The sequence below is a fragment of the Tripterygium wilfordii genome, chromosome 11 (assembly GCF_013401445.1).
Source record: "Tripterygium wilfordii isolate XIE 37 chromosome 11, ASM1340144v1, whole genome shotgun sequence".
In the NCBI taxonomy this organism is placed as follows: domain Eukaryota; kingdom Viridiplantae; phylum Streptophyta; class Magnoliopsida; order Celastrales; family Celastraceae; genus Tripterygium; species Tripterygium wilfordii.
Window position 1 is genome coordinate 13,176,939 of NC_052242.1, and position 24,005 is coordinate 13,200,943.

The 24,005-nt window shown below is 36.6% G+C and overlaps 3 protein-coding genes across 3 annotated transcripts; 2 read left to right on the plus strand and 1 right to left on the minus strand.

The window, feature by feature from the left end:
• Positions 1-921: 921 nt before the first annotated feature.
• Positions 922-4,660, plus strand: LOC120008616 (ubiquitin-conjugating enzyme 15). The gene is made up of 6 exons (XM_038858992.1): positions 922-1,082; positions 1,207-1,310; positions 1,380-1,482; positions 1,738-1,801; positions 4,148-4,236; positions 4,363-4,660. Exons 1-6 carry the CDS (start codon positions 1,053-1,055, stop codon positions 4,456-4,458), a joined length of 486 nt encoding a protein of 161 aa, XP_038714920.1. The 5' UTR covers positions 922-1,052; the 3' UTR covers positions 4,459-4,660.
• A 473-nt stretch (positions 4,661-5,133) lies between these two features.
• LOC120009654 (ribosomal RNA small subunit methyltransferase I) lies at positions 5,134-10,585 on the plus strand. The gene is made up of 10 exons (XM_038860313.1): positions 5,134-5,559; positions 5,792-5,859; positions 6,110-6,206; positions 6,294-6,422; positions 7,796-7,904; positions 8,009-8,153; positions 9,055-9,097; positions 9,338-9,511; positions 9,973-10,093; positions 10,183-10,585. Exons 1-9 carry the CDS (start codon positions 5,149-5,151, stop codon positions 10,078-10,080), a joined length of 1,284 nt encoding a protein of 427 aa, XP_038716241.1. The 5' UTR covers positions 5,134-5,148; the 3' UTR covers positions 10,081-10,093; positions 10,183-10,585.
• An 874-nt stretch (positions 10,586-11,459) lies between these two features.
• LOC120009653 (cytokinin dehydrogenase 5-like) lies at positions 11,460-16,839 on the minus strand. The gene is made up of 5 exons (XM_038860312.1): positions 15,891-16,839; positions 15,245-15,372; positions 14,570-14,833; positions 13,281-13,546; positions 11,460-12,002 (listed from the first exon to the last, which is right to left on the minus strand). Exons 1-5 carry the CDS (start codon positions 16,471-16,473, stop codon positions 11,666-11,668), a joined length of 1,578 nt encoding a protein of 525 aa, XP_038716240.1. The 5' UTR covers positions 16,474-16,839; the 3' UTR covers positions 11,460-11,665.
• Positions 16,840-24,005: the final 7,166 nt, after the last annotated feature.

A 24,005-nucleotide genomic window follows, 5' to 3' on the forward strand; every position in this document is an offset into this window, starting at 1 on the left:
TATATCATGATGCAACTAAATTATTTTGACTATGACAAATACAACTGCAGGAGTTTATCCAGTCCGGATGACCGAATTTGTCCAACCCGAAATAAACCAAGTTTAGAAGTAAGTTATATGTCCGAAATTCGAGTCCAAACACAAAATTTTTGTCCGAACCCTAATCCGGATTAGATTATTGTCCGATTTAGTTGTCCAAATTTAAATCAATACGAGTTTGGTCAATTAAGTATGCCTGAAATTCAATCAATGTTAGGGTCAGGACATATAAATATTTCGTAAACACATGCTGTTGTCCGACATGAAACCGAATTTTTGCCACCCCTAGTTGGAATGATGCTATACATATCATTAATATATTTTATCTCCTACATTTTATCACCCCTCCTAATGCTCTAATTTAGAGATCACATATTCAATTCTTAAAAATAACATTTTCACATATTATGTGAGATTGTGAGGGTAAAATCTACGTACGTCTTGTTTGTCCCCAACTTCGCCCACAAACTAGTGCGCATCTTTCAACACCAGGTAATTTATCATCAAACTCCAAGGAAGTTGGCAGGGAAATTGACGGGATTAACTCATGTAAAAGACGAGGTCATAGATTCAACATCCCACGTTCAACAAATCACTTTAGAGCTGCCCCATGGGTCAAAAGCCCCGTATTATCTAGTGCGTGTGGGACGGGAGGATTCGTGCCCGAGATTTTTTTATGCTGAATAGAATCTAATGTGACCGTGTCGAGGATGAGTTTTTTTTTTAAGTTGATTATTGCAGTATGCTACGTGGCAAAATCTGAGTGCTTCATTCAATCATCCCCACTCCATCTGCCCAGCTTTATCTTTTTTGTGATTCCTCAGAATCCCATCTGATGTCAACATGTACAGGTGGGGATAGAAAGGAATCACGATCGACAATATTCACACTAATCTTGACCAATCACAGTAGAACATAAATTTGCCCAATTGCCCCTGTTGTCTCTTCTTATTCCCATCGAAGGACACCCAGACGGCCCCCCTTTTTTTTTTCTCTCTCTTGCCGTGGAAGCCATGACCAGCTCCTCCGCTCCGTCACGCAAGGTTCTACATCTCTCTCACACTCTCTCTTCGTAGCTCCTATGCTTACATACGCATGTATATATGATTTTTTATGCGTATACCCTAATTTGTTTTTCCTTTTATTTTGACATTGATTTTTGCGTAGGCTTTAAGCAAGATCGCCTGTAACAGATTGCAGAAAGAGCTCGTCGAATGGCAAATGAATCCTCCAGCGGGATTCAAACACAAAGTCACAGATAACATTCAGAGGTAACGTCTTCGAATTCGTGTTCCTTATAATTGTATTTTATATTGTACTGATTTTTATTGTTTGTATAGATGGATAATTGAAGTCAACGGAGCTCCAGGGACTCTGTATGCGAATGAAACGTATCAGCTTCAAGTAGATTTTCCTGAGCATTACCCTATGGAAGCACCTCAAGTATTTATCCCTTCTTATACGCATACGTATTTTCCGTTTGGTTGCCCTGACAATCTTGGAATTATATTTATATGGGAAATTTGAATTTCTTTCTAGAGTCTAACTTTTAAATACTTTGGCTGTCGAAGTTGCGGGTTCTTTCCTTGTTGGGTTCTTTCTTTGTTAGCTTTCTAGGCATAGGGTACTGATTTAATTGATGAATTTTGTTGCAGTAATACTTTTGATTTTCCCTCATTTTTTCATGATGTTAAACAGGTGGTGTTTGTCCCTCCGGCTCCTTTACATCCTCACATTTACAGCAATGGCCATATTTGTCTAGGTATTGCGATTGGTTTTGGTGGTCTTTTCAGAGCAAAATTTTTTTCCAACTAATAAATATTGTTGTTGGCTTGAAAACTTGGTCTATGTGGTGGATTAGTTCTCACTTCTCAGCTATCAGATCTTGTCCTTTCCTCTTTGGCTCTTTGCCCCTATTTTTGTTTTGGACATTTGTGAAGTGTTCCTTGCGTTCTTCAAATGATTATATGACTGTGACATATAAAATGCAGATGTAGATATAAATACATAATTACATATATGGTTGATTCATGTGGTAATAGATCTTCAGTATAGGTAAATAGGATCTTCCTTTATGTGCTTATGTGTCGTTTGGGCTCTTGAACTGGATCTCGTTGTTTGTTTTTTCTTCTCCAATGTTTGATAGAAGCTCGTGTTTCATTTTATGTTACCAGGAAAAATCTGAACGTGGAAGTAGCATAAATTTCCTTAAAAGTATGTTTGACCAAATGGTTTGTTTAGTGCCAATTTGCAATTTTGATATCTAAGGAGATTGATGTATGCCACTTGCAGGTGCAATTTGAGTTCATAAATATTATCCCTCTTTGCTGTTATTTTTGTTCTTTAACAAGATTTGTGTGGCACAATATTACGCACTTTGGACTCCTGTTTTGCATGAAGTTGTTGGCTGATTTATTGTACTTTTTGCTTGAGTGCGGTACATGTGCCTGTTACTTCTGAATGTGGCCCCATTGGTTCTTAAAATTGTTTCTGATGGTGGCTATTAGGCTTCAATTTATCCTTTGTTTGGGGATATCACTTTTTTTAGTGAATGTAGGGTCGTTAAAAATTGAGGTTTCAATTTATGAGAGCTCCTTGTGTTACATAGTGCATGTTAAATTTCCTGTACAAGCAAATATTACATATTCTTGCTGAGGCAAAGCCATCCCTGATGGCCTTTGAGGTGGCAGATCTAAGCCTAGTCTTTCCTCTTTAAATTGAACACCGTGGTACTCTTGGAAGAATGGACATATTCTTCCCCTTTCTGTTTTCATTCAAGCACCGCTGGATAGGCTTCTGACATTATTCAGATATGCCATGTCTAAGTTGTCTTTCTTTTATTGCCTTCTTCTTGGAAACCTGGCTTCTCCTTGCCACCCTTCTGAGCTTGCCTATACTGAGTGTTTGCTGTGAAGTTCAAACCCATGATCTGGTTTAGTAATTTCTTCAGTGTTCTGAATGTTGATTTTTGTACAGTGGGATCAAGGGTTCAGTTACTTTGAGATTCAAAGAGAGAAGGATGGAGGGGAAAGAGTGACACTGTTTTAGGCTTACTTATATTCTGATTCTCTGAAAAGAGACAAGGGACCTAGGGGTGAGAATGATATATAGGGTCAGTGTTTCGACTTGAGAGAGATAAGCAAGAGGCGATGAGTAAAATGGGTCATTTACTCATTTTCTTCCTACTCTTAAAATGGTCAGGTGAGAATTTTTACAACAATCAATCTTGACGGACTAAAGTGTGCCAAGTCTGGCTTTTAACTCTGTCTCAACGAGATATCCCTGACTTTGTTTTTGTCCATACTTCCTATGTTGTATTTTAGAATTTTCATGCTTGACAATTATTATCTAAAAGTTTGTTTAGAAGTTATTAGCCATGCATTATCGTGTAAAATAAAGATTTGGGGGAACTGTGAGGTAATAATGCTTATCAGAGGTTACCTGGAGTAAGCATGTACTATTGGGCAGATATCTGATTTTGCGATGATTTACAACTGAGAGTCTCATATGTGTGTTCATTTGGGTGTTGTTGTGTGTTCATCCTCATGTGCCCCCATCTACAAATTATTTAAATGTTAGTATATGTAAAGCTGTTTAAAAAAAATGGACCCTGCTGGCCCGTAGTTTACATCTTTTAGATATGTTTAGATTTTTCTATTCTCTGCTTAGGGATTCTTTAACACCATTGCTTACACTGCGAATTTCCTCAATGCCGAGACATTCTACTACGTATGTTGTTGAAAAATCAAGAGGGGAAGAAAATCAAATCTTCCTTATTTTTCTGTTCAAGTTGACTAGTTGAGTACAAGGTTGAGGAGAACCCAAAGAAGTTTATATTGCATATTAATCAATTTGTTCCCATACGCATCAGCTAGTTGCTATGCGTGTCCGTGGTTCAAATGATTATCTATAGAATAATGATGTTAAGGAGAGTTGGTTTGTTTTTCTTTTTTATTTTTTCTTAATTTTAACTTTTGGTTCCTTCTGCAAAAGAGTGCTTGTGGTCAGCTGTCCTTGATAGGTCCATATCTGAAACTATTAAAGCATGCATAACTTTTTTGCATTGTCTTGTAAGCTGTTACCTAAGGACTGTCCTCTGTATTTGTAGATATTCTTTACGATTCGTGGTCCCCCGCCATGACTGTTAATTCCATCTGCATCAGCATTCTCTCTATGTTGTCAAGCTCAACTGTGAAGGTTTGGTTGAAATGTTTTTGGCTTTTAAGCTTTTTCTCATTTCTTGTTTTATAATCTACTTGCATACTTGCATATGTTAGAACAACTAGTATTTGGGCATCACTCATGTACTCTATCGTGATGCAGCAACGGCCACCTGATAATGACCGCTATGTAAAGAACTGTCGGAATGGAAGATCCCCCAAGGAAACTAGATGGTGGTTCCACGACGATAAGGTCTGATACATTATGTATTATCCGTGGATAAAAATGATAGCCTTTGGATGATATTTATCAGAGGGGCAGTGGGAAATTGGCCCCCAAAGGTCTGCCACCCCTGTCTACATTTTCCTTGCTGTGAATGGTGTAACTATATATGTTTCTCTCTTTTGGTTTTGGATATGATGGCGTTCCCAATTTAGATCTTCCTCAACAAGTGCAAATAGTTATAAGCTCATATTTGCTCTCCCTTTGAGACGCAAAGAAGTAAAGAACACCATACCAAGATGAGTTATCCACTTTTCATTTCGGAGCTTAATTATATATTTGCTTACTCGATTAAGATTAATTATACAGGTTTTCAATAAATCGGATAAAAATGAGTAGAAGCACCACTGGCTCAAGTGATCGTCTTCTCCATGATGTTTAAATATCCCATATCGATTTGGCAAAGTCAAACCGAAATGATAGAAGGATGATCCATTTTCATAACATTTGAGGCGTATTTAGTGATGAATCATGCGGGCCTTGTGCTTAGATCAAATAATACGTTAAGTGAATTGAATGGTTCGAGTCTTGGATCCAGAGCAAACAATACCTCAGGTTAATTGAATTGAGTCAAATTAAATTATAACAATGGCCATGAAGAATACTAGAATAGCTTCATTTGGTCTAATTTAAACGCAGCGATAAAGCTCCACCAAACAGGCCGTAATGAACAAAATAAAAGCGGGAACGAATGAAACCCTTGTGATTTTGTGGCGGCCCGCCACTCGGTGTGCAAACGATGTCGTACTGCTTCCTTCTCCGCGAAAAAGTCAAAAACGTCGTCGTAAGCGAAGACCTGCAATACTAGAGCCGAAACGTTGTGGTCTATTTACAATTACCACCGCGTCACCTCCTGCGTATCAGATGCTGGTGCGACTAATTCCTTCAATGGCACTCTCTCTCGCTACTAGCCTTTCATGGCGGACTAAATTACCCAATTTACTGCGGTCCTCAACTGATTTCGCTTCTTCCAAACCTCGATTCTTCAACCCTAACAAAGGCGTTTCTTCTTTTTGTTCCAACTCTCACGTTTCACTCGAGGCCGCCGATACTGTCCCCGTTGGACCATCAAAATCTGTAAGACGCATCACTCCTGTGTTTCACTGGTTTCTTTTAGACTCTGTCTGGTTCTGGTTAATCGGTTCCATTTGGTGCGCTTGTGTTTTCTTGTTTTTGTTGGTTAAATATTCAGCATCAATGGAAATTCTCCCCTCTGGTGGCATAAATGATTATATATGGCCTGTAACATATTTCTTTCAGGGAACAATTTTTGCACCAATGAGTGTCTCACGTGATATTTGTTGAGCAGGGCTCTCTGAAACCTGGCTTATACTTGGTTGGAACTCCGATTGGGAATCTTGAAGATATTACTTTACGGTACCTGCTTCAATTCCTTTAAAACGAATGTTGATTTATATAGGCAGCATTCCAAGAGCTTCGCAGTGGAAATTAATCTCAATTTGCTTAGGTGTTTCGACTCTACATTGGTTTTAAGTACTTTTAACTGTATTCATTCTTTTTAGTGAGTACCTCCTCAAGTAAGCCTTTGGATTGAGGAGCTTCAAAAATTTGCATTAGGCATGAGATGAATCACAGGTTGTTAAACATGTATTTGTCATTATTGCAGGGCACTGCGGGTCTTGAAATCAGCTGATGTGATACTTGCTGAGGACACTAGGCATTCAGGGAAGTTGCTTCAGCATTATAATATTAAGACTCTTCTGGTAAGCGTCTCTAAGACTTTGTTGATGAATCCATTTCATTGCGTTTATGCGTTTACATCCATTCCAATTGTGCGCTTTAGATTTCAGTTGAGTTATCACAAATTCAATGAGTCGCAAAGGGAACAAACAGTTTTGAAGAGGTTGAAACAAGGAGAGATTGTTGCTTTGATAAGTGATGCAGGGACACCAGGCATTAGTGATCCGGGGACAGCTTTGGTGACCATCTCTCTCTCTCTCTTCTTCTTTTGTTTGTTGCTTTAATAATCCAATATGTGCTGTCCTTTTTGGGTATGGAACTTAACTTGTTTCAGTTTGTTTTTTTTTTCACAATTTCAATGTATCATTGTGTGCACTGGGCCAGAAATTCAGGGATGACAACCACCAAAAATTTCTAAAACAGTGCACGAGGTTGGATATCTGTTAGAAAGTCCTTTCTAAGGAATTATTGTGGTAAATATTTTTATGTAGTCATGGTGTCCAATTGTGGTGTGCTGTGTGGCAGTTTAGTGGTAAACATGATTGGTTGTACAAGACAATTAGATATATTTAATCTTGCTACTGTGATGGTAAACATAGTTTGTAAAAAATTGTATTGTTTACGAGACGATTAAATATATTATGTGAGGGTAAGGTTTGTGTAAATCCTGGTTGGCCCCATCCCCACCAACTACGGGAGTCTTGTGCTTGTTATAGGTGAACATGTATCCCAATGTTAGAGTTGCAGTGGTGCAACATAGAAGTCACAGGTTCAATTCCTAAAAACAATCTCTCCACTTATTATGTGGGAGTAAGGTCTACGTACATACTGTTTGTCCACAACCCCGCCCACAACATTAGCCTTGTGCACGGGAGTTTTTTTTACCTTTTATCTTTCTTATTTTTGATCATCAACACTCCAATCAGACAATATAATTTTGCCAATCTTTGGTCATCAAAACTACAACAGTGAGATCATTTTATTATACTATGTCCTCAAAAATATGGAAGCAGTAAAAGCATGTCAGTTCATTTACTAGAGTGAGCAACTTAGTAAGCGTATTGGAGTGCCTTTTATTTTGGGGAAAGATTAGATTTCACATTACTTAGTTACTTTTCACAGGAATAATATATAATTTAGTGCAACATAATTATCAGACTTGAATAGCTACAAAGGAAGGAAAATATATTTTACTATAAGTATAACCCACTAGATTTCTCAAATTTCACGAGCTTTGACATAGAGAATCAATCTTTTTAATTATTTTTTATTTTTTGTGTGAAATTTTCTTTGGTATTGTATGCAAAATTTTAATCTAGTTGAAAGGAACGAAGCCATTTCATGTTCTAAACTATACGATTTTACTTTGGACAATGCAAATCTGTTAATAAGCAAAAGAAAGATGAATGGATAACTTTTACTACTGTAATCAATGACATGAAATATTTGAATAGCAAGTGCTGCTTCACTTTTCCTTTTCAAATATCTGCTTCGAATTAGATGGAAGGGTTGCATTCTTTCCCCCAAATTATGAAAAGAATATTTGATCCATAGACTTGTTTTTTTAATTTTATGAAGAGTATAAAAACATGTATTACGAACCTGGATGTAGGCAAAGGTATGTGTGGATGAAAATATTCCAGTTATTCCTGTTCCTGGACCTTCTGCTCTGATAGCTGCTCTTTCTGCTTCGGGGTTGGCCACTGATGAATTCACATTTGGTAATTGCTTGTTGAAGTAATAGTAATTTTGTGTTAGCATACTTTGTAAAATGTCATGGAATCAACAGGATTACTGTGAACTGACATAACATGCTCTGCTGCAGTTGGATTTCTTCCTAAACATGCTGGATCAAGGAGAGATAGGCTGATGGTTTCTGCGGAGGAGGCTGCAACACAAATATTTTATGTTCCTCCACACAAACTTTGTCAGTTTCTTGAAGAAACTACCTCAGTTTTTGGCGATTCAAGGTAAATGATTGTTTTACTTTGCTTTATTATTCTCTCTTCTACTGACTTTTTTTATGGATCAATAAATATTTTTGACCTTGTACAATGTGAGTCATTAATGCAATCTCCACAGAAGTATACTTTTCCTCCATAATTCTTTTTTTTCCTGGACTGAAGTTGTTGTTTGTAGTACTGTACAAGCAGGTGAAACATTCATAAAGTTGGATGATGATGATACAGGCAGATAATTTTGCAATATTATTTCGGTTAAAAGGATTCTCAGAAATTTGGCTTAGTGCCTTGGGTTATAAAATATAAATCACTATGAACTACAGCTTGTTTCTCCTTTTCATGATTATACCTCATATTTCAAAGCATTTAGCAGTGAAGTTGGTAATATGGTGCTTTCTTTTGGTCTACGGCATTATGAAGTTGAGAAGGATTTCTCAATTTTCAGTCATAGTTGTTTAGTACTTTGTAATGGCATGTAAGTCAGATGTAACCAAGTACCTATGCATCGAGGAACCAAAACTAGGATATGTTAAATTATTTAAAATTTAAGCAATCTAATGTTTCTCGATTAGCATCAGGCTATGTTTAGAGCCCTAAACCTTTCAAAAAAAAATTGATTCCAAGTCTAAAATGAAGGATTAAAGCTCGATAATAGTGTTATCTTTCATGTAGTTTTACCTCTTTAAGGTTGTGACTTCATGGTATGACCAAGGTGCATGTGTTTTTTTTTTTTTATATTGCTGTATGTCTTTTGGGTTCAGTACCAGAATACAATTCCTTGAATCAAACAATATTTTTTTTTCTTCCCAACTCTTTACTTCTAGTATAACCTTCACATTTCCAACATTTCATTTAGAAGTTGAAAAGTATTATACCTCCTGTTGTGATAATTTATTTTATTGCATTGCAGATGGTGCGTCATCGCTCGTGAGATGACAAAAATACATGAAGAGGTAGGCTTCACATAAGTTATTAGTTAGGTTTCTAGGCATGCATTAACACAGAAATGACTTACTCCTTTAAGCCTTATTTGTCAATAATGCTTCTTGTCTTACAAATGCTAACATATGACATACTGGCATATTTTGGAAAATATATTTCTGGTTCAATTTAGGTTATATAATATCGTTTAGTAATTATTGAATTGTGATCATATCATCCTTGAATAATGAAGAAAGACAATGCCTTGTCAGTTTTGGCGTGGTTCTCTGGCAGAAGCTAAAGAAGCATTCTCAATGCACCAACCTAAGGGAGAAATCACTCTCTTGATCGAAGGGAAGGAAAAACTTGCTGTTGAAAGTCCATCAGAATGTCAACTAGAGAATGAATTGAGGGATTTGATATCCAGTGGTCATAGTCTTTCATCGGTAATGACTTTTTTTAATAAAAAATTCAGTATTGTAAATCTCAAGTTACTCTGTGTCAATGGTAGTTGTTCAGTTTACTTTTGCAGATTCTTCTTAGTTGCTATCAAGATGTATGAGTAGGTTAGCCAATTTTAAACTTGATGCTAGTTTTGAGCTAACCGCAACAGGATGGGGATATATTGACTAGGGTGGTTGATACAGCAAGTGATAGCACTATCTATACTCTCGTATACATATTCAACTTTTTTTTCCTTCTGATTTTCATTTGGAGTTCCAGCAATCTGTACTTGTCTTCCAAACTTACCTCTTATTAAATAACTTTGAGCCTAGAAGTGATCATAATCGTAATATATATGTTTTTTTAACGTTCATTTACCTTTTTCTTGGTGATAAGCTCAGTATGTTATTTATGGACATTTTTTGTTGGCTACGGGGCTAAGTCTTTTTATACCTGTTTTTAGGCAGTCAAGCTGGTGGCGGAGGGAACATCAGTGAGAAGGAAAACAATATATTCACTTGCCTTGAAAAAATTCGGCAAACAACTTGAGGCGGAGGACAATTTAACTTGATGCATCTCATAACGTGAGTGTGTGGATATAATCTTTACTGCCTGGAGGCTTCTGATACTCAATACTGATAATTTGCCAGAACTAACATCAATCTTTCTACAGGAAATGATCTGTGTTGCCTTGTCCCATTAATTTGGATTTTGGGGTGGGGTGTCAGTGGCCTGCCATGGGTGGAGCTAAGGCAGAGCAAATTTTTTCTTCAGCCGGTTGAGAAGCGAGAGATTTAATTCCATAGCCTGCTTCCCCAGATGAGTCCGGGGTACCTGCACCTGCAGTGTCTACTGCCGGCAGTGTTTCGTCACACCATTGTTTTTCAAATTTAAAAAACAATGTAGGTCTCACACGGTTCAACACATCAGACGGTGATGCTTGAAACTGTGGGAAACTTCAAGGAAATCCCACTACAGATACCCCGATTTGTTCCCTAGATGGTCATGAAATTTTTCGCTGCCTTGTTTCTTAGTTCTTATCTAAAACTTTTAACTGCTAACCCGAACAGTCCAAACACCACCTGTTTTTTTTCTTTTCTTTTTTCTTCTCTTTCCTCTCCCTACTCATGCTTTGGCCTCCCCTCCTAAAATGAATTTTGGGTAAAAGAAAAATGGTTGCCTTGAATGTGGTACAAATGTACAATCTCACATGCGAGTGAAAGGCTAGACATAAGGGAGGCCCAACCCTAATTATTAATTAACAACTGGTTTCCTTGAATTATGAACCTTAGGGGTTGATTGTTGGGCTGGGCCTTCTAAGCTCAGTATGGGCTGAGTTTGATAGGATAAATTTGTGTGGGCTCTTCAACTCAAAGCGTACAAACTGTCCCTAGCAAACAAATGAGGGCGGTCTTTCTCCACGAGAATGCAAATCTAAGTGATGGGTAACCATCAACGTAAATGGATAGCGGATAAGAATTCAAGGGTATTGAGGAAAATGGAACATCAAGAACATATTACTCATCTCCTCATCCATTGATTGGTTACAAGGTTTTTCATAATCCAGGAAGCAACAAGGCAACAAAAGGTCTCAACCAATGCTTGATGAAACTAGAACCTTCAGCTTTCTACGGTTGGAGAAGACCATCAGCAGACAAGATCCAAAGACAAAACGCAAAAACATTGCATGTGCTGCATACATGGTCCATGGACCCCAGTCCTACTCATTCCCCACTAACCGACCCCACCATGCCTCCCCTTCTCATTCCAATTGCCACATCCCTTTAAGCAAACTAATAATAATAATAATTGCATGCATCTCAACTCTTTTTTTTAATATCGTGGAACCCTCGCAAAATAATGCAAGGTGGAATTCGTACACGTTGAATTGAGTACTAGGGTGTCATTCGCACACATTGGGTTGATTTGCGATAATGAAAACACTCATGGAACTTGAACTCATGACCACCCGTTTGTACTAAGATTTAGCGCAATCAAATTCATCATCTCATCTCAGCAAACGACACGTTGTTTGTTTGCATCTTAACCTTACTTACATATGCCTCTCTATTTCTGTACAAGAAATACTGATCCCCTATGTTAGTACAGTATATCTATAGACGAGTGTAAGTAAGTCTAGGTCTATTATCATTGTATTACTCGTAACCATGAAGCTTTATTGGGGAGGAGAGTTCAAATATACGTTGTCCAGAAGCCAAAATGAACCTGGGATCAAACTCCATTTTCCGTTGAGAGAACAACTCCCACTTATCTCCGAAATGTTCCATCCACTCCTGTCTTGTAGTATAGTGAGGCAAATACTGCTTCACCTTGATCCCTGCATCATCACAGAATCTGAGGATCTGACGGTTCTGATTTGTCAGATACTCCAAGATCCGGGTCTCCTCCCCATCATCCAATGCCGACCTAAGAAATGCCACCAAATAAAACACGTCCTCGTCTGGTGTCACAGCCGAGCTCCTCCGGTCCCATCTGCACAGGAATCACAATAAGTTGAAATCAGGAACTTTGAAAAATGGTGAAAGATTGAGTGGACGTGTATACAGTGAAAATGGTCTTAAGACAATAAGTTTTGTAAGTTAGTTGGGACTAATGGTTTTGATCAAGACATTGGGACAGGGTTAAGGGCCCCTCCAATGAACAGACTCGACATATATGATTAAAATTGATAGGATTTTTATGACAGGATCTCGTCCGCATTTGGAAATACAGTTTTAATCATAAACATCCCGTCTATAATTTATCAACGTGTAATCCACATAATTTTTTGAATTTATACGGCAAAGATGATTGTGATGATCATTACAGTGATTTCTAGTGAAAGGGCGCCCTCCTCCAAAGAAGCGCACCCATCGAAAGGAAGATCTTCTGATAATAAGACAATCTTTCACACAATTGGATGATCACTGCCGTTCATTAATTTTTTTGTTTTTTGGGTTCACCAGCCAAAACCATGATCAAAAGGAGATTGTTTTGTCAAATCCCAGCTGGGTTCTAGCTCTCTACAAACCAAATATGCAGCTGTCGTGTTTGTTTTGTGCATGTGGGGTCTCATATGTAGTTTTCTAGTACTCCTAGGACCACCCACTACCAATAGTCATATATATGTCATATATGTCCCTTAAAGCATGATATTCACCCACCTCCTCCCTCCTGCTTATGCCAAGACCAGTCAAAACGACACTCTTCAACCTCAAATCAATCCTCTCAAGTCTCCAAAACTGATGTTTCTACATATGACTCCTCGAAGGCAAATAGCTGTACACTAATTAACCACCCATATTGGCACCATATATACGTGTCCAGGTTCCCATTAGTGCATGATGGTTCATTTCCAACCAATATCATGATATCAAAGAATTCAATGTGTTGATGATTCCTATATGTACATCAACATCATTATTGTTTTTTCCCTACACGCGATCAGCTAATTAAGTCGTTGATATTTTACTAGGGGATGCGACTACAAAATGTTTGTGAGAGACTTCTAACCTAAGATCCAGAGGTTAACATGGAATATCATGAACCAACTCGGCTAACCCGTTAAATTCACATCAACATTATTGGTTGGATGTATATATGTTGGTTCCTTTCACTAAAGGAGGTTGATGGGCTATGTTTGCTGTGTTTTTAACGCAACTGCCTCCTTCAATTATTAAGAGGCTTTTCAAAATCATACACAGCCTGATGAAAGTGTGTGTTTGTGTATGTGTATATATATTTATGTATGTATGAACGTATTATACTCACTTGTTTTTGTTCATGGGATAAATGAGAATGGGCCCACTGGTCTTGTTATTTCCCAAAATGCCCTTGAAGACACCCTTGTCGAAGTCACCAATCCTTGATTTAGGGACAAAGAGATTGAGCCAAGGGTGTGGTACGTTCCACAGATTCTTGGACCGGAGTTTCAACTCGGCCTTGTGAACCCGGTCCAGAAAGTCCACGTAAGGTAGGTCAGTACTGAACACTGATGTTGGTATAAAGTTCAATTTCTTCAATAGATACTCCACTTCCTGCAATCAATATATACATATAATTATATATATATATATGTTGCTGTAAAGGCATTATAAAATATACAATCAAAGTACACAAAAGAAAAAGCAGCTTCTATACCAAACAGTTTGCTTTAATTGTCGGGATAAGTTTGATTCCAATCAAAATTTTTTAGTTAAGATAGAGATTATATTTAATTAATTAATTATTAGAGAATCATTTGATGCCCAGGACGGCTTAGATTTCATAATTTTATTTAATATAAAATTATAAAGTGGTCTTCAATCTATTGTTTCTTAGATCACACAAGATCTTCCATGTTCTTGTCCATGTTTCATTGTGATTTAAAATACTTAGTTTAACTGGGTTTAATCTCAATCATATGATCTAGGACTTATGGGACATATATATACATACATATATATATATATAAATGAACTGTATATGTATAATAATGAGTGTTTGATATGCAAATCAGTACAAATAATGCAACAACGATGCTAGCAGAAGTTTCGAATTAGTCAAGAAGAATCAATTATATATGACATACACTTTAAAGACTTTTTAATTCCCATTGAGAAGAACCAACCTTGTCATCCAATTAATTAACCAAACAACTCCTAAAAAGTCCAAATACAACTAAATAATTAAACTAGTTTCATAGTTACAATGTCACAAGCAACCTCCTTTTTTAAATCGATAACGACATTATGCCAGTTTATACTTTGGACATCCAATTTGTGCCTAAACTTAGGTTATAAGGCCATCACCCACATAAGTTGTCCACCTGACGACATGATAAATTGAGTCAAAGCCTAAAGCATAGCCGAAAGAATATTTGCTTCTAGTAGAAATTTAACTCAAATCTCCCGAATCCATACAATTTGACCCGTATATATTACCATAATTATGTGTAGTACTACTGCGTCAATTATTTCAGTGTGTATGATGCATTCCATATAAATAAGCTAGCTATTGACCTAGTACAATAAATACTTAGGTGATCACCAAAGTAGCTACTAGTGTAATTAATTAGTTACCTGATCAACGGTATCAGCTGTGGACTCATGGTAATTCTTGGTGATCTCCAAGCAGTATAACACACCCCCATCAGACCCGAGTGAGGAAATCTTAACAGGGTTACGTGGGGAAAAGAAAGAGGACCTCCAATTGTTGATCAATCCTTCATCTACTATTACAAAACCCTCCACGTAGTCGAATTTTTGGCCATGCAATGAAATCAGATACTCCTGGTCTCCAGTAAAAGCCGTGAAACTTGAATACAATACTCTGATCCACCGGACCTATACATACATACATACATGTATAATTAAACCCAAAAATAATGCGAAAAAGTTAAAGATCCCAGCATGTTTTATTTTAGCTATGTTAAATGTTGATATGGACACACATGATCTTTATATGTGTCCATTTGAACATTTGGGATAGCTTTTACGAAAAACGCTGGGATCAGTACGTAAGATGGGTGAAAATAATGATCAAGAGACGTCAAACATGGCCAGCTCAGGTTTATATGGACTGGACCCAACTGTTTTCGTCATCATACTTGCTTGCCTATTCAGCTTTGACAGTTTTGTCATGGACTGATACTAGGAAATTATGTGCCCCCACCAAGCAACCAACCAAGGATCCAAAAACCCATTTGTACATATATATGGAGAGAGAAGAGAGATAGAGAGAGAGAGAGAGAGTACCCTTTTGGGAGCTGGTTCAAGGGCAATTCTTGCCCTAGTGATGATTCCAAACTGCCCTAGACCACCAAGAACGCCATGGAACAAATCTTGGTTTTCTTTTTCTGAACATCTCAACGTCTCTCCTTTCCCTGTTAGTCGCCAAAAAAAATGTTATTAAATTTTGCCCAACTTTCAAAGATAGGCATTAATTATGTGAATATTCTAATGTCAGCTGAATAACTCGTGTGAAACCATGGACATTTTTTTCAAAATGCTTACGAAAACAAGCACAGGTTCTTCTTGGAAGTTAACTACGACTAGAAAATTTTCAACTCAATTAAACACAAAACAACTACTAACAACCCAAATGTCTTCTTTTATTTTTTGATAAACAACCAAAATGTCTTATCATCAATCATCTTTACCCTAATTGTGAACTTTTAACAAATTCAAAATCAACCCACATTAAGAAACAACCCAAATGTTCGATATGTTATTCCAGTTGATGAGTAGTACATACAAAGTACAAAATTTCATGTGTATCGGATAAAACATGTGGAGCCCACTAATTCACTTGGATCTTATGCTTTCAACTCAACATCTAAGATAATTGAAATCCCAATTGTTAGAATTTTTATCTTTCTTTTATAAGAAAATGAAAACTGACCTGTAATAACGTCAAGCTCATAGACATTGCTAATCTGAGGCCCATGATGAAAAGCTTGTCCACTAATCCCTGCGTTAGATATTGTCCCTCCAACTGAAAGGTACAAGTAATCTGTCCATGACTTTGGTGCCAATCCATACTCAAGCGTGCTCTTCAACAAATCTATCCACAGCATCCCTCCCCATACGTCGACGTATTGCTCTCTCTCCGAAACCTGAGGAACCATACCCGAATACCCGGTCATCTCTATCACCACTCCGTTACTCGCCTGAGCCTGCCCGTTTATTGAATGCCCGTGACCCCGGGCCGAGACCGTAAGCCCATGAGCTGACTTGTAAGCCGCTTTCACAAGCCGAGCAATATCCTCCTCCGATGCCGGATGTAAGACAGCCAAAGGCGGCTGGGCTCGGCTCAGCTTCCCGAAATCCAGTGACGCCTTTTCGACGTCGTATGGATCGACGCTCAGCAACCCGTCCACTCCTAGCCGTAGAAGAGCTGCGGGGTCCACCGTCAATCCTACGGTTACGATTAAATGAGATATAGCGAAACTCAGCACTATTAGCTTAGCAACCGTAGTAGCCATCTGAGCGATCAAAATAATGTTGTCGTTCAAAGCGACACCGTTTTAATTTATAATGGAATTGGTGGGGAGGGAGAAGGGGGTGAAGGATAAGGAAAGTGCGCACAACGGCGGAAGGAAGAAGGGAGCTAGCGGTGATGGGTACTGGAGATAAAGAGAAAAACAAAATCAAATCTTGTGGCAGGGTTGTGGGAAGTTGTGGTGCTAACGTAAGCTGGATTGCACTTTAAAGATTTTGTGCGCAACATGCACAGATTCTTTCACGTTACGTACATGGAGCTAAGCGAAACAGAGCTCTCTCTTTTTTCTGCTGTGGTCGGGTGTACAGAGACTCTGACTACGCCCCTTTCTCCCACAGAGTCTTTTGTTGTGTGTCTAGTAGGGAATTACAACATACATACAGGTCCCCCTGTATTTATAGGACAAAGGGAAAGGCACGGGGGTATTCACGTGCGAGGAGTGAGGTTGACACGTGGGAAGAACAGTAGGTGTGGGGGCCCACTTTTGGATACGGAGGCTCGATGTGGGGACGGGAGCAAGGAGAAAGGTTCACGGCTTCACGTGGGTGCCGATTGCAATTGTGAAACGAGGAAACAGAGTACTAACAGTGCGGTGGTGACTTCGGGTGAGGTGAGTGAAACCAGAAAACAGAGGAAGAAGAGTCCTCGCCGTTTCGGGTCTTTATACGGATTGAAAAGGAAAGTTTGTAGTTTTAAAATTTAAGCCCTTGATGTCATCAAGTCAAGGCTGAGATTTTAGTCCGAATTTTAAGTCAGCATAAAAAAATTATATATATATGTTAAATGAGGAAAATATGGTTTCATCACTACTTTTATTATAGGTCAAGGTATATGACCCTAATATATATACATATATATATATATATATATTACATATATTAAATGTACCTATTTGTTGATATTTTAAACCATCGACTGTACGAGCAAGTTCTATCTATTTCTTACTACTTCCAACAAGTACGATCTTTGATTCATTAAGCTTGATTTAAGCCTCCCCATAAACATTTAATTTTTAGAAAATTAACGAGGTACTTATAGAGGATTGAAGTAATTATTTTTTCATTAATCAAATAATATATAATCGATTTGGCATCCAAATTATTAATTTATGAATATTTTGTATGAGAAATATCGGGTGCCGGGGCTCTGCTGCAGGCCCCGTTGTAATGACAATTTGAGACAAAAAAAAATTTTATTTTATTTTAAAAAAATTTATAGATGTGTAGTTTATGGTCTAACGAATCCAACGATATATTTTTTGTTCAAAACAAAAATCATATGCTACATGAAAAATGCTTAACAATTTTAGACCGTCGGATACAAACTCAAAACATTCAGTGTCTGGATCATGATGAATTTGATTTTTGTTTCGAACAAAAAATATACCGTTGGATTCGTTAGATCATAAACTACACATCTATAATTTTTTTCAAAATAAAATAAAAAAAATTTATGATTCAAATCACCTATAACGGGGTCTGTTGTAGTAGAAACTACAGCAGACCCTTGCCACCCAAAAATATCATGTGACTTTCTTACAAAAAGTGGGGGTTGTAGTCGCTCAAAACTCATTTGTACCATGCACGCAATCAGTGAATAAGATTTCCATTCTTCGATCTTCACACTCACCAAAAAGATGAGATGAGATGATTATATATATATATATATATTGTGTGTGTGTGTCACAGAATTGATGCGTGCATGGCATTTTGTGTGTGTATATATAGGAAGGGATATTGGGATTTCAATAGCGAAATCCATTGTGCGACGGTGAATTAAAAGGTGAAATAATCTAGGGACTTTTGGAGGTCGGTACACTAGATTATAGTTAATTTTAAAAAAGTACAATCACTAAAACATCATTTTAAAAAAGTACAATAGGGTTCATCTTTTACCAAAATAACCTCAAATTTGATTTTCTCTTTCCACGAACTGTGATACAATAGTGATACTTTTAAATAGAAGATCCAATTTAGTGTTCAATTTATATCTTTTGCTCATAAAATGATGATACAAATGTTAGAATGTAAATTTGATTGCATTACATGTCTTTCTAGTAATTTTAGTGGATTTTTGGTGTTGGTGATACTATAGTGATACATCTCTGCAGCTGTAAATATTTTTCTAGAACGAGTAAGAGATGTACAAACCAAGAAAAGAAAACCAAGAAATGAAAAGTAATTAGGAAGAAGAAGTATGCATACTGGTTCAATTGTATCATTTTAATGAATTTTTGTGTTCGTGATACTATAGTGATACATCTCTACACTTGTAAATGTTTTTCCAGAACGAACAAGAGAGGTAACCAAGAAAAGAAAATCAAGAAAGGAAAAGTAATCAGGAAGATGAAGTATGCATACTGGTTTAATTGTATCATTTTTGGTGGTTTTTTGGTGTTGGTGATACTATAGTGATACATCTCTGAAAAAAACGAATCGTACTCCAGATCTGTCAAAAACGAAGCACAACCCAGATTGAACAACGAAGCATAGTCCAGATCTGTCAAAAACGAAGCAGAGCAACTCGACGCAGTCCAGATCGAGCAACGACGAAGAAGGCGATGAAGAGAGGAGAAACTCGGCCAAAAACAGAGAAGAAGGCAACGAAGAACAAATTCAGATCGAGAAGAAGAAGAAGGAGGAGGAGGAGGAGGAGGAGAAGAAGGAGGAGAGAAAGAAGGAAATAACTTTTAGTAGAGAAGAAGGAGATAAAGAGAGGACACACTAGAGTTGGATAGTTGGAGGGAGAAGAAGAAGAAGAAGAAGAAGGGTATTGTAGGTATAAACTAAAAAATATCTTAAGTCAGATTACCAAATTACCCTTATATTGCACTTTTTTACAATTTTAAAAATGTCCATGACCTTTTTACAATTAAGTTGTCCAAAGTGTTCTTACTGCCAATTGTCCGAATAATCTAACTTGTACTGAATCGAATAAAAATCTAGTTTTTTTTTCTAATTTATAATCTAATTAAAAGGAAAAACAAAAAAAAATGGCTTTCTCATTTACTAATAATATTTTGAATTGAGCAGGCTTTTCTTCATTTTCAACTTTAATTATTTTTCTTTTACAATTCTGTCCCTAATCTGTATGGTGATGCCACTACAGAACCCCCGCTGATCAGTATAGAAGAATGCTTTTGGGCTACATTATTGAGAAGAGCATTGATTAATTAAGATTAACAAAGCACGGCATATCTCACAAGATCCACCCAGTACGTACTACTTTAATTTGAATGAGTTTGAGAATATATATATATATATATATTTGCCATTATGGTTTGATTAATTTGGTTTTCTCTTTGATTAATTGGTTTTCTCTCCAGAATTCCTGCCTTTGGTCGGTCTCTCTTCTCTCTCTCTCTTTATCTCTAGCTTTACAACAAATCTCTAAAGTGGGATTCTCCCCATCTCTCTTGAAATTCATTTTTTGTTTTTAAAAAACAAAAGTTGAGATATATTTCTCTCATATATATATATACTTGTCCTAGCTTTTGGGTTAAACATATATTTAACTTTGTGCTGCAAAGCAATCAATAAGGACCTACAAAAGTGTGTCTTTGTAGACAAAACAACTTTAGGGTTTAGTGTCCAAGAGATTCATATCAATGGACTCCAATTATGATAATATATTCCTTAGATTTAGATTCTTCCCCTTTAACTTATTCCAGTTTATAAGGTAGTACGTAGTACAGGCTTTACAGAGATTAAAGGTAGAGTGCATGGAATATTATTATGGTTTTTAGTAATAACGACATGTTTTTCTTTAGACAACTACAGCTCAATTGACAATTTTTTAACCTTGTCTTTATTATAATATCTTTTGTTCTAGTCTTCCCTTTTGCTGTTATAGCCCATTTTATGGGCTAAAGGCGCCTCTGGTATTACTATTATTGATGGATAATAGAACGATCCAAGTATTTGATGATTTGCAAATATCAAATCTTATTGTCTTTTACTGAAATTCCATATCGGTATGATATAATCTAGAGGAGAGGTTTATAAACAAAACTCAACTCCTCTCATATTGAATATACATTTTCATGGTTCTAAGCACCAATGACGATGGTTAATAAAGAATAAATTTATGCGGACTCGTGATCCAGAATAAACAATATCTTCAATGTATTTGGGTTGAGAATTTCAATACTTATGTCCTCTTGTGGTTTATGTAAAAGAAAAGAAAAAGAGAAGCCTTTGATTTTTGGGTTTGTGTTTGAGAATTATACGTTTCTAGTTGGCAGAACAGAATTGACATGCATGTAATACAAATTATCATGTGATTGTGAATAGCACAACAAAAACCAACCTAATTATTTAGTCAACTGATCGATCATATGATATATGTAAGGATCACTACGTACAACTGCATGCATGTGGACACATGGTATCTTATCCATCAATCATAAGAAAAACATGCATAATGGGCCGGTGGCTTTGATGAGTGGGCCCATCAAACCATTGGGTTTGGCCCCAAAAGTCGTTGCACAAAAAGGTGATCCATATGGCCATATAGCCATTTTGAGTAAGTTGGAGCTGGAAATGCGTAATGAAGACGGAACATGAGGAAAATATCACTTGACACGATAATATCTATTGCATACGTACCTACCTACGTATAGGTTTACTTATGGTTGCACTTCAATCTTCATCATGATTTATTGTATATCACATATTGATGAAATGTTGTGTGCGAATAGCCGGGATATTGAGGAATATCTAGAAAAGCATTTAGGGAATTGGTTTGATTCTATCTCTGTTCGTTCCGTTTGAAGAAAGGAAGGATCTCAAAGAATTGATCTTTCTTTTAGTTGTTGCATCTCTCTTTGATTGATAAATGTGTGATATTCCGAATCCTCATTATTAATGGAATCGAAATGATCTCTGGATTGATCAGAAGAACCTTTCAATTGGATAGAATCCCTTACTTGAACGAAACTAGATCTTGTGGAATCATATTGAATATTTGACGATACATTTCGTACCTTGCTAAAAAATCGTTCATTGTTAATTTACCAACCACACATTGTATAACCAAATCCAGTGAAGAATTCTCACATGCGCATCAACTTTACGCGCTCGAAATCCAATGACTGTAATAAAGCATAACAAAAGTGGGGACCACGCATTTTTTGTGAGACCCGCTGCATTTATGATTTAAAAACAACTGCGTAAAATTGATGTGCATGTGAGAACTTTTTTGGAGACATGATTTTTCCTTGTATATATAGGTGGGAAGAATCTTTAGGAATTGATTTTTCCTTGTATGAGAAAGTAACAAGAAGTAATATTCATCATGTACAAGGGGACTCCTCTTCTACTTGATAATCTACTTTTCATATGTGCCTACTTTCGTTCGTGAGAACCACATGGTGCAATAAATTTATGCGTGAGTGAGAGTGACAGATCGAGTTTATTCATATAAATGATATTCAAAGGATAATTTTGTATGGTGTCGTTCGCGATCACAAAAAAAAAAATTAATGATTATTGCGACTACAAGTTGTTTGAAAACAAAATTGGCAGCAATATTATTTGTGAAGTGACTCGACACCCACTACTTTGCCATTTCTGGTTGGTTTCTTCACAAACTCTCTAATTAATTGAAGAGACGTGCATGATTAATCTATTTCACTATTGATTAGCACAAAATCATGCAAGTTGGTGCACACATTATATTTTGTAGCCAACTAGACAATGTTGGCTACATGCCGATATCCAGAAACACTCATTAAAACGAAGCCATTATATATATATATATATATATACCCACACACACACGAATATGGTGTGTTCCTCCAAGACATTGGTAGGCCAGAGACGAATAAAATCTAACACAAAATCTTGGTCAATTTTTATTAAGACCTTGACAGCAAGGAGACCAGTATATCATATACCAGTATATCATATATATATATATCATGTTGTTTATTGTTGAAGAACATCCTAAGTACGCCATGGAATCTTTTTTTTTTTTTTAGAAGAAAACACTTCATTAACAAAGAACTTTGTCAGCAGTTACAAATTGTAAAATAGGAAGAGGACATTCCTCAACAAATAAACCATCTTCAGAAGAAACTTTTCCAAGCTTGGCTAACTCATGTGCCACCAAATTGGCCAATCTCCTAGCATGCCTAAAAGTACAAGAAAGAAATCGATGTGAAACTTCTTGGATGTCCGAAATCACATTGCCGCAAAGGTGCCTCGAAGGATCTGGTGCGTTAAGGATCTGGTCCCTAATTTGTTGGAATTTATGGTCTAATAGGAACAAATCCTTATGGGAAGCGCATTGTATGGTGCCGTCTAAGCTGGTGACAAGAGCTGGGATATATTTATGCGGATCTGGTGTCATGGAATCTTGTACCTACTCGAATCATTCTCATAATAATAATCTTATTATTATTTTATTGTAATATACAATAACTTTTCTTGTCCATTAATTGCATTGTTCTTATATTCAATATTTATCTTCACACACACACACATATATATATAGTGTTTGTACATATCTCCGTATTTTTATTTTGCCAACTTGTGCAATCTCTTTGCTGTTAAATGAAGCTGTCTTATCCAAAATATTACAATACTAAAATTAATTTGTGTGTCATTTGGTAGCATAGTATTGCATATAATTGGTGATTTGGTGAGTACATATATATTGGGTCTGCCTTTTTGAGTTTTTAAAAGCTAAGAGATCATGTGAAAATGATGAAGGTACGTAACAATATATATGTGAGATCATTAATGATTAGTGAAGCAAGATCGTCGAAAAGATTTTTTTCCTGAAAACATATATATATATATATATATATATATATATATTACTTTTTTTTTGTCTTCAAGTGATTTATTCTTTTTAGTTTTTTTTGAAAAAATTGACATCCAAATGCGTTTTTGGGCTGTTTTCTATTTTTCAAAAAATAAAAATAAAAAATATATAGAAAATAAGCATACGAAACATACCCAGATTTTCTATTAGTAAAGCGTCTGTAGTTGGCTTTTTAAGTCCATTGTCAAATCCATCCCACAGCTCAACCAATCCAACAGAAAGAAAAGGATTCTCGATACTTGCTTGATTCTAAACATCTGAAAAAGTTATTTCCTCTATTATGTGTCACGAGATTATACCTAATCCTATTTAATCCTAACTATTTTTTTTTAAAAAAAGTAGACAGTATTAATCCTCAACTCATATACATTGATATTCAAAATTGTAATTTTTAACTGGTGATTTATGTTGGACTCTCCACACCAAGAAAAACCTTAAATATGCAATTACATTGGAATTTCCACGAAACCCAAATACGGCCCACTGAAAATCATTTTAGTCCACTGAAAACCTTAAATAAGGCTGGGCCTAATGTAATAGTGTTAAAAATAAAGCCCGATCTATACACAGATGGGCTCTACGAGGCCTATTTAGCTGTTGTGAATCATTACTCAGTCCGTTGGGCCTCCCAACCGCTAGGCTTGTTTTACCCTTTTCGGTACGGAAGAAGTTGGCCTCATATTAACT

Bases quoted from the DNA above. Each gene is read 5' to 3' on its own strand.
- LOC120008616 (XM_038858992.1), top strand. From the start codon at position 1,053: ATGACCAGCTCCTCCGCTCCGTCACGCAAG. The intron at 1,083-1,206 runs GTTCTACATCTC...ATTTTTGCGTAG, and splicing joins CCTCCGCTCCGTCACGCAAG to GCTTTAAGCAAGATCGCCTG. The intron at 1,802-4,147 runs GTATTGCGATTG...CTGTATTTGTAG, and splicing joins CAATGGCCATATTTGTCTAG to ATATTCTTTACGATTCGTGG.
- LOC120009654 (XM_038860313.1), top strand. From the start codon at position 5,149: ATGAACAAAATAAAAGCGGGAACGAATGAAACCCTTGTGATTTTGTGG. The intron at 7,905-8,008 runs GTAATTGCTTGT...GCTCTGCTGCAG, and splicing joins CACTGATGAATTCACATTTG to TTGGATTTCTTCCTAAACAT. The intron at 9,098-9,337 runs GTAGGCTTCACA...ATGCCTTGTCAG, and splicing joins TGACAAAAATACATGAAGAG to TTTTGGCGTGGTTCTCTGGC.
- LOC120009653 (XM_038860312.1), bottom strand. From the start codon at position 16,473: ATGGCTACTACGGTTGCTAAGCTAATAGTGCTGAGTTTCGCTATATCT. The intron at 14,834-15,244 runs GTACTCTCTCTC...ATGTATGTATAG, and splicing joins TTGAACCAGCTCCCAAAAGG to GTCCGGTGGATCAGAGTATT. The intron at 12,003-13,280 runs GTGAGTATAATA...ATTCCTGTGCAG, and splicing joins TATCCCATGAACAAAAACAA to ATGGGACCGGAGGAGCTCGG.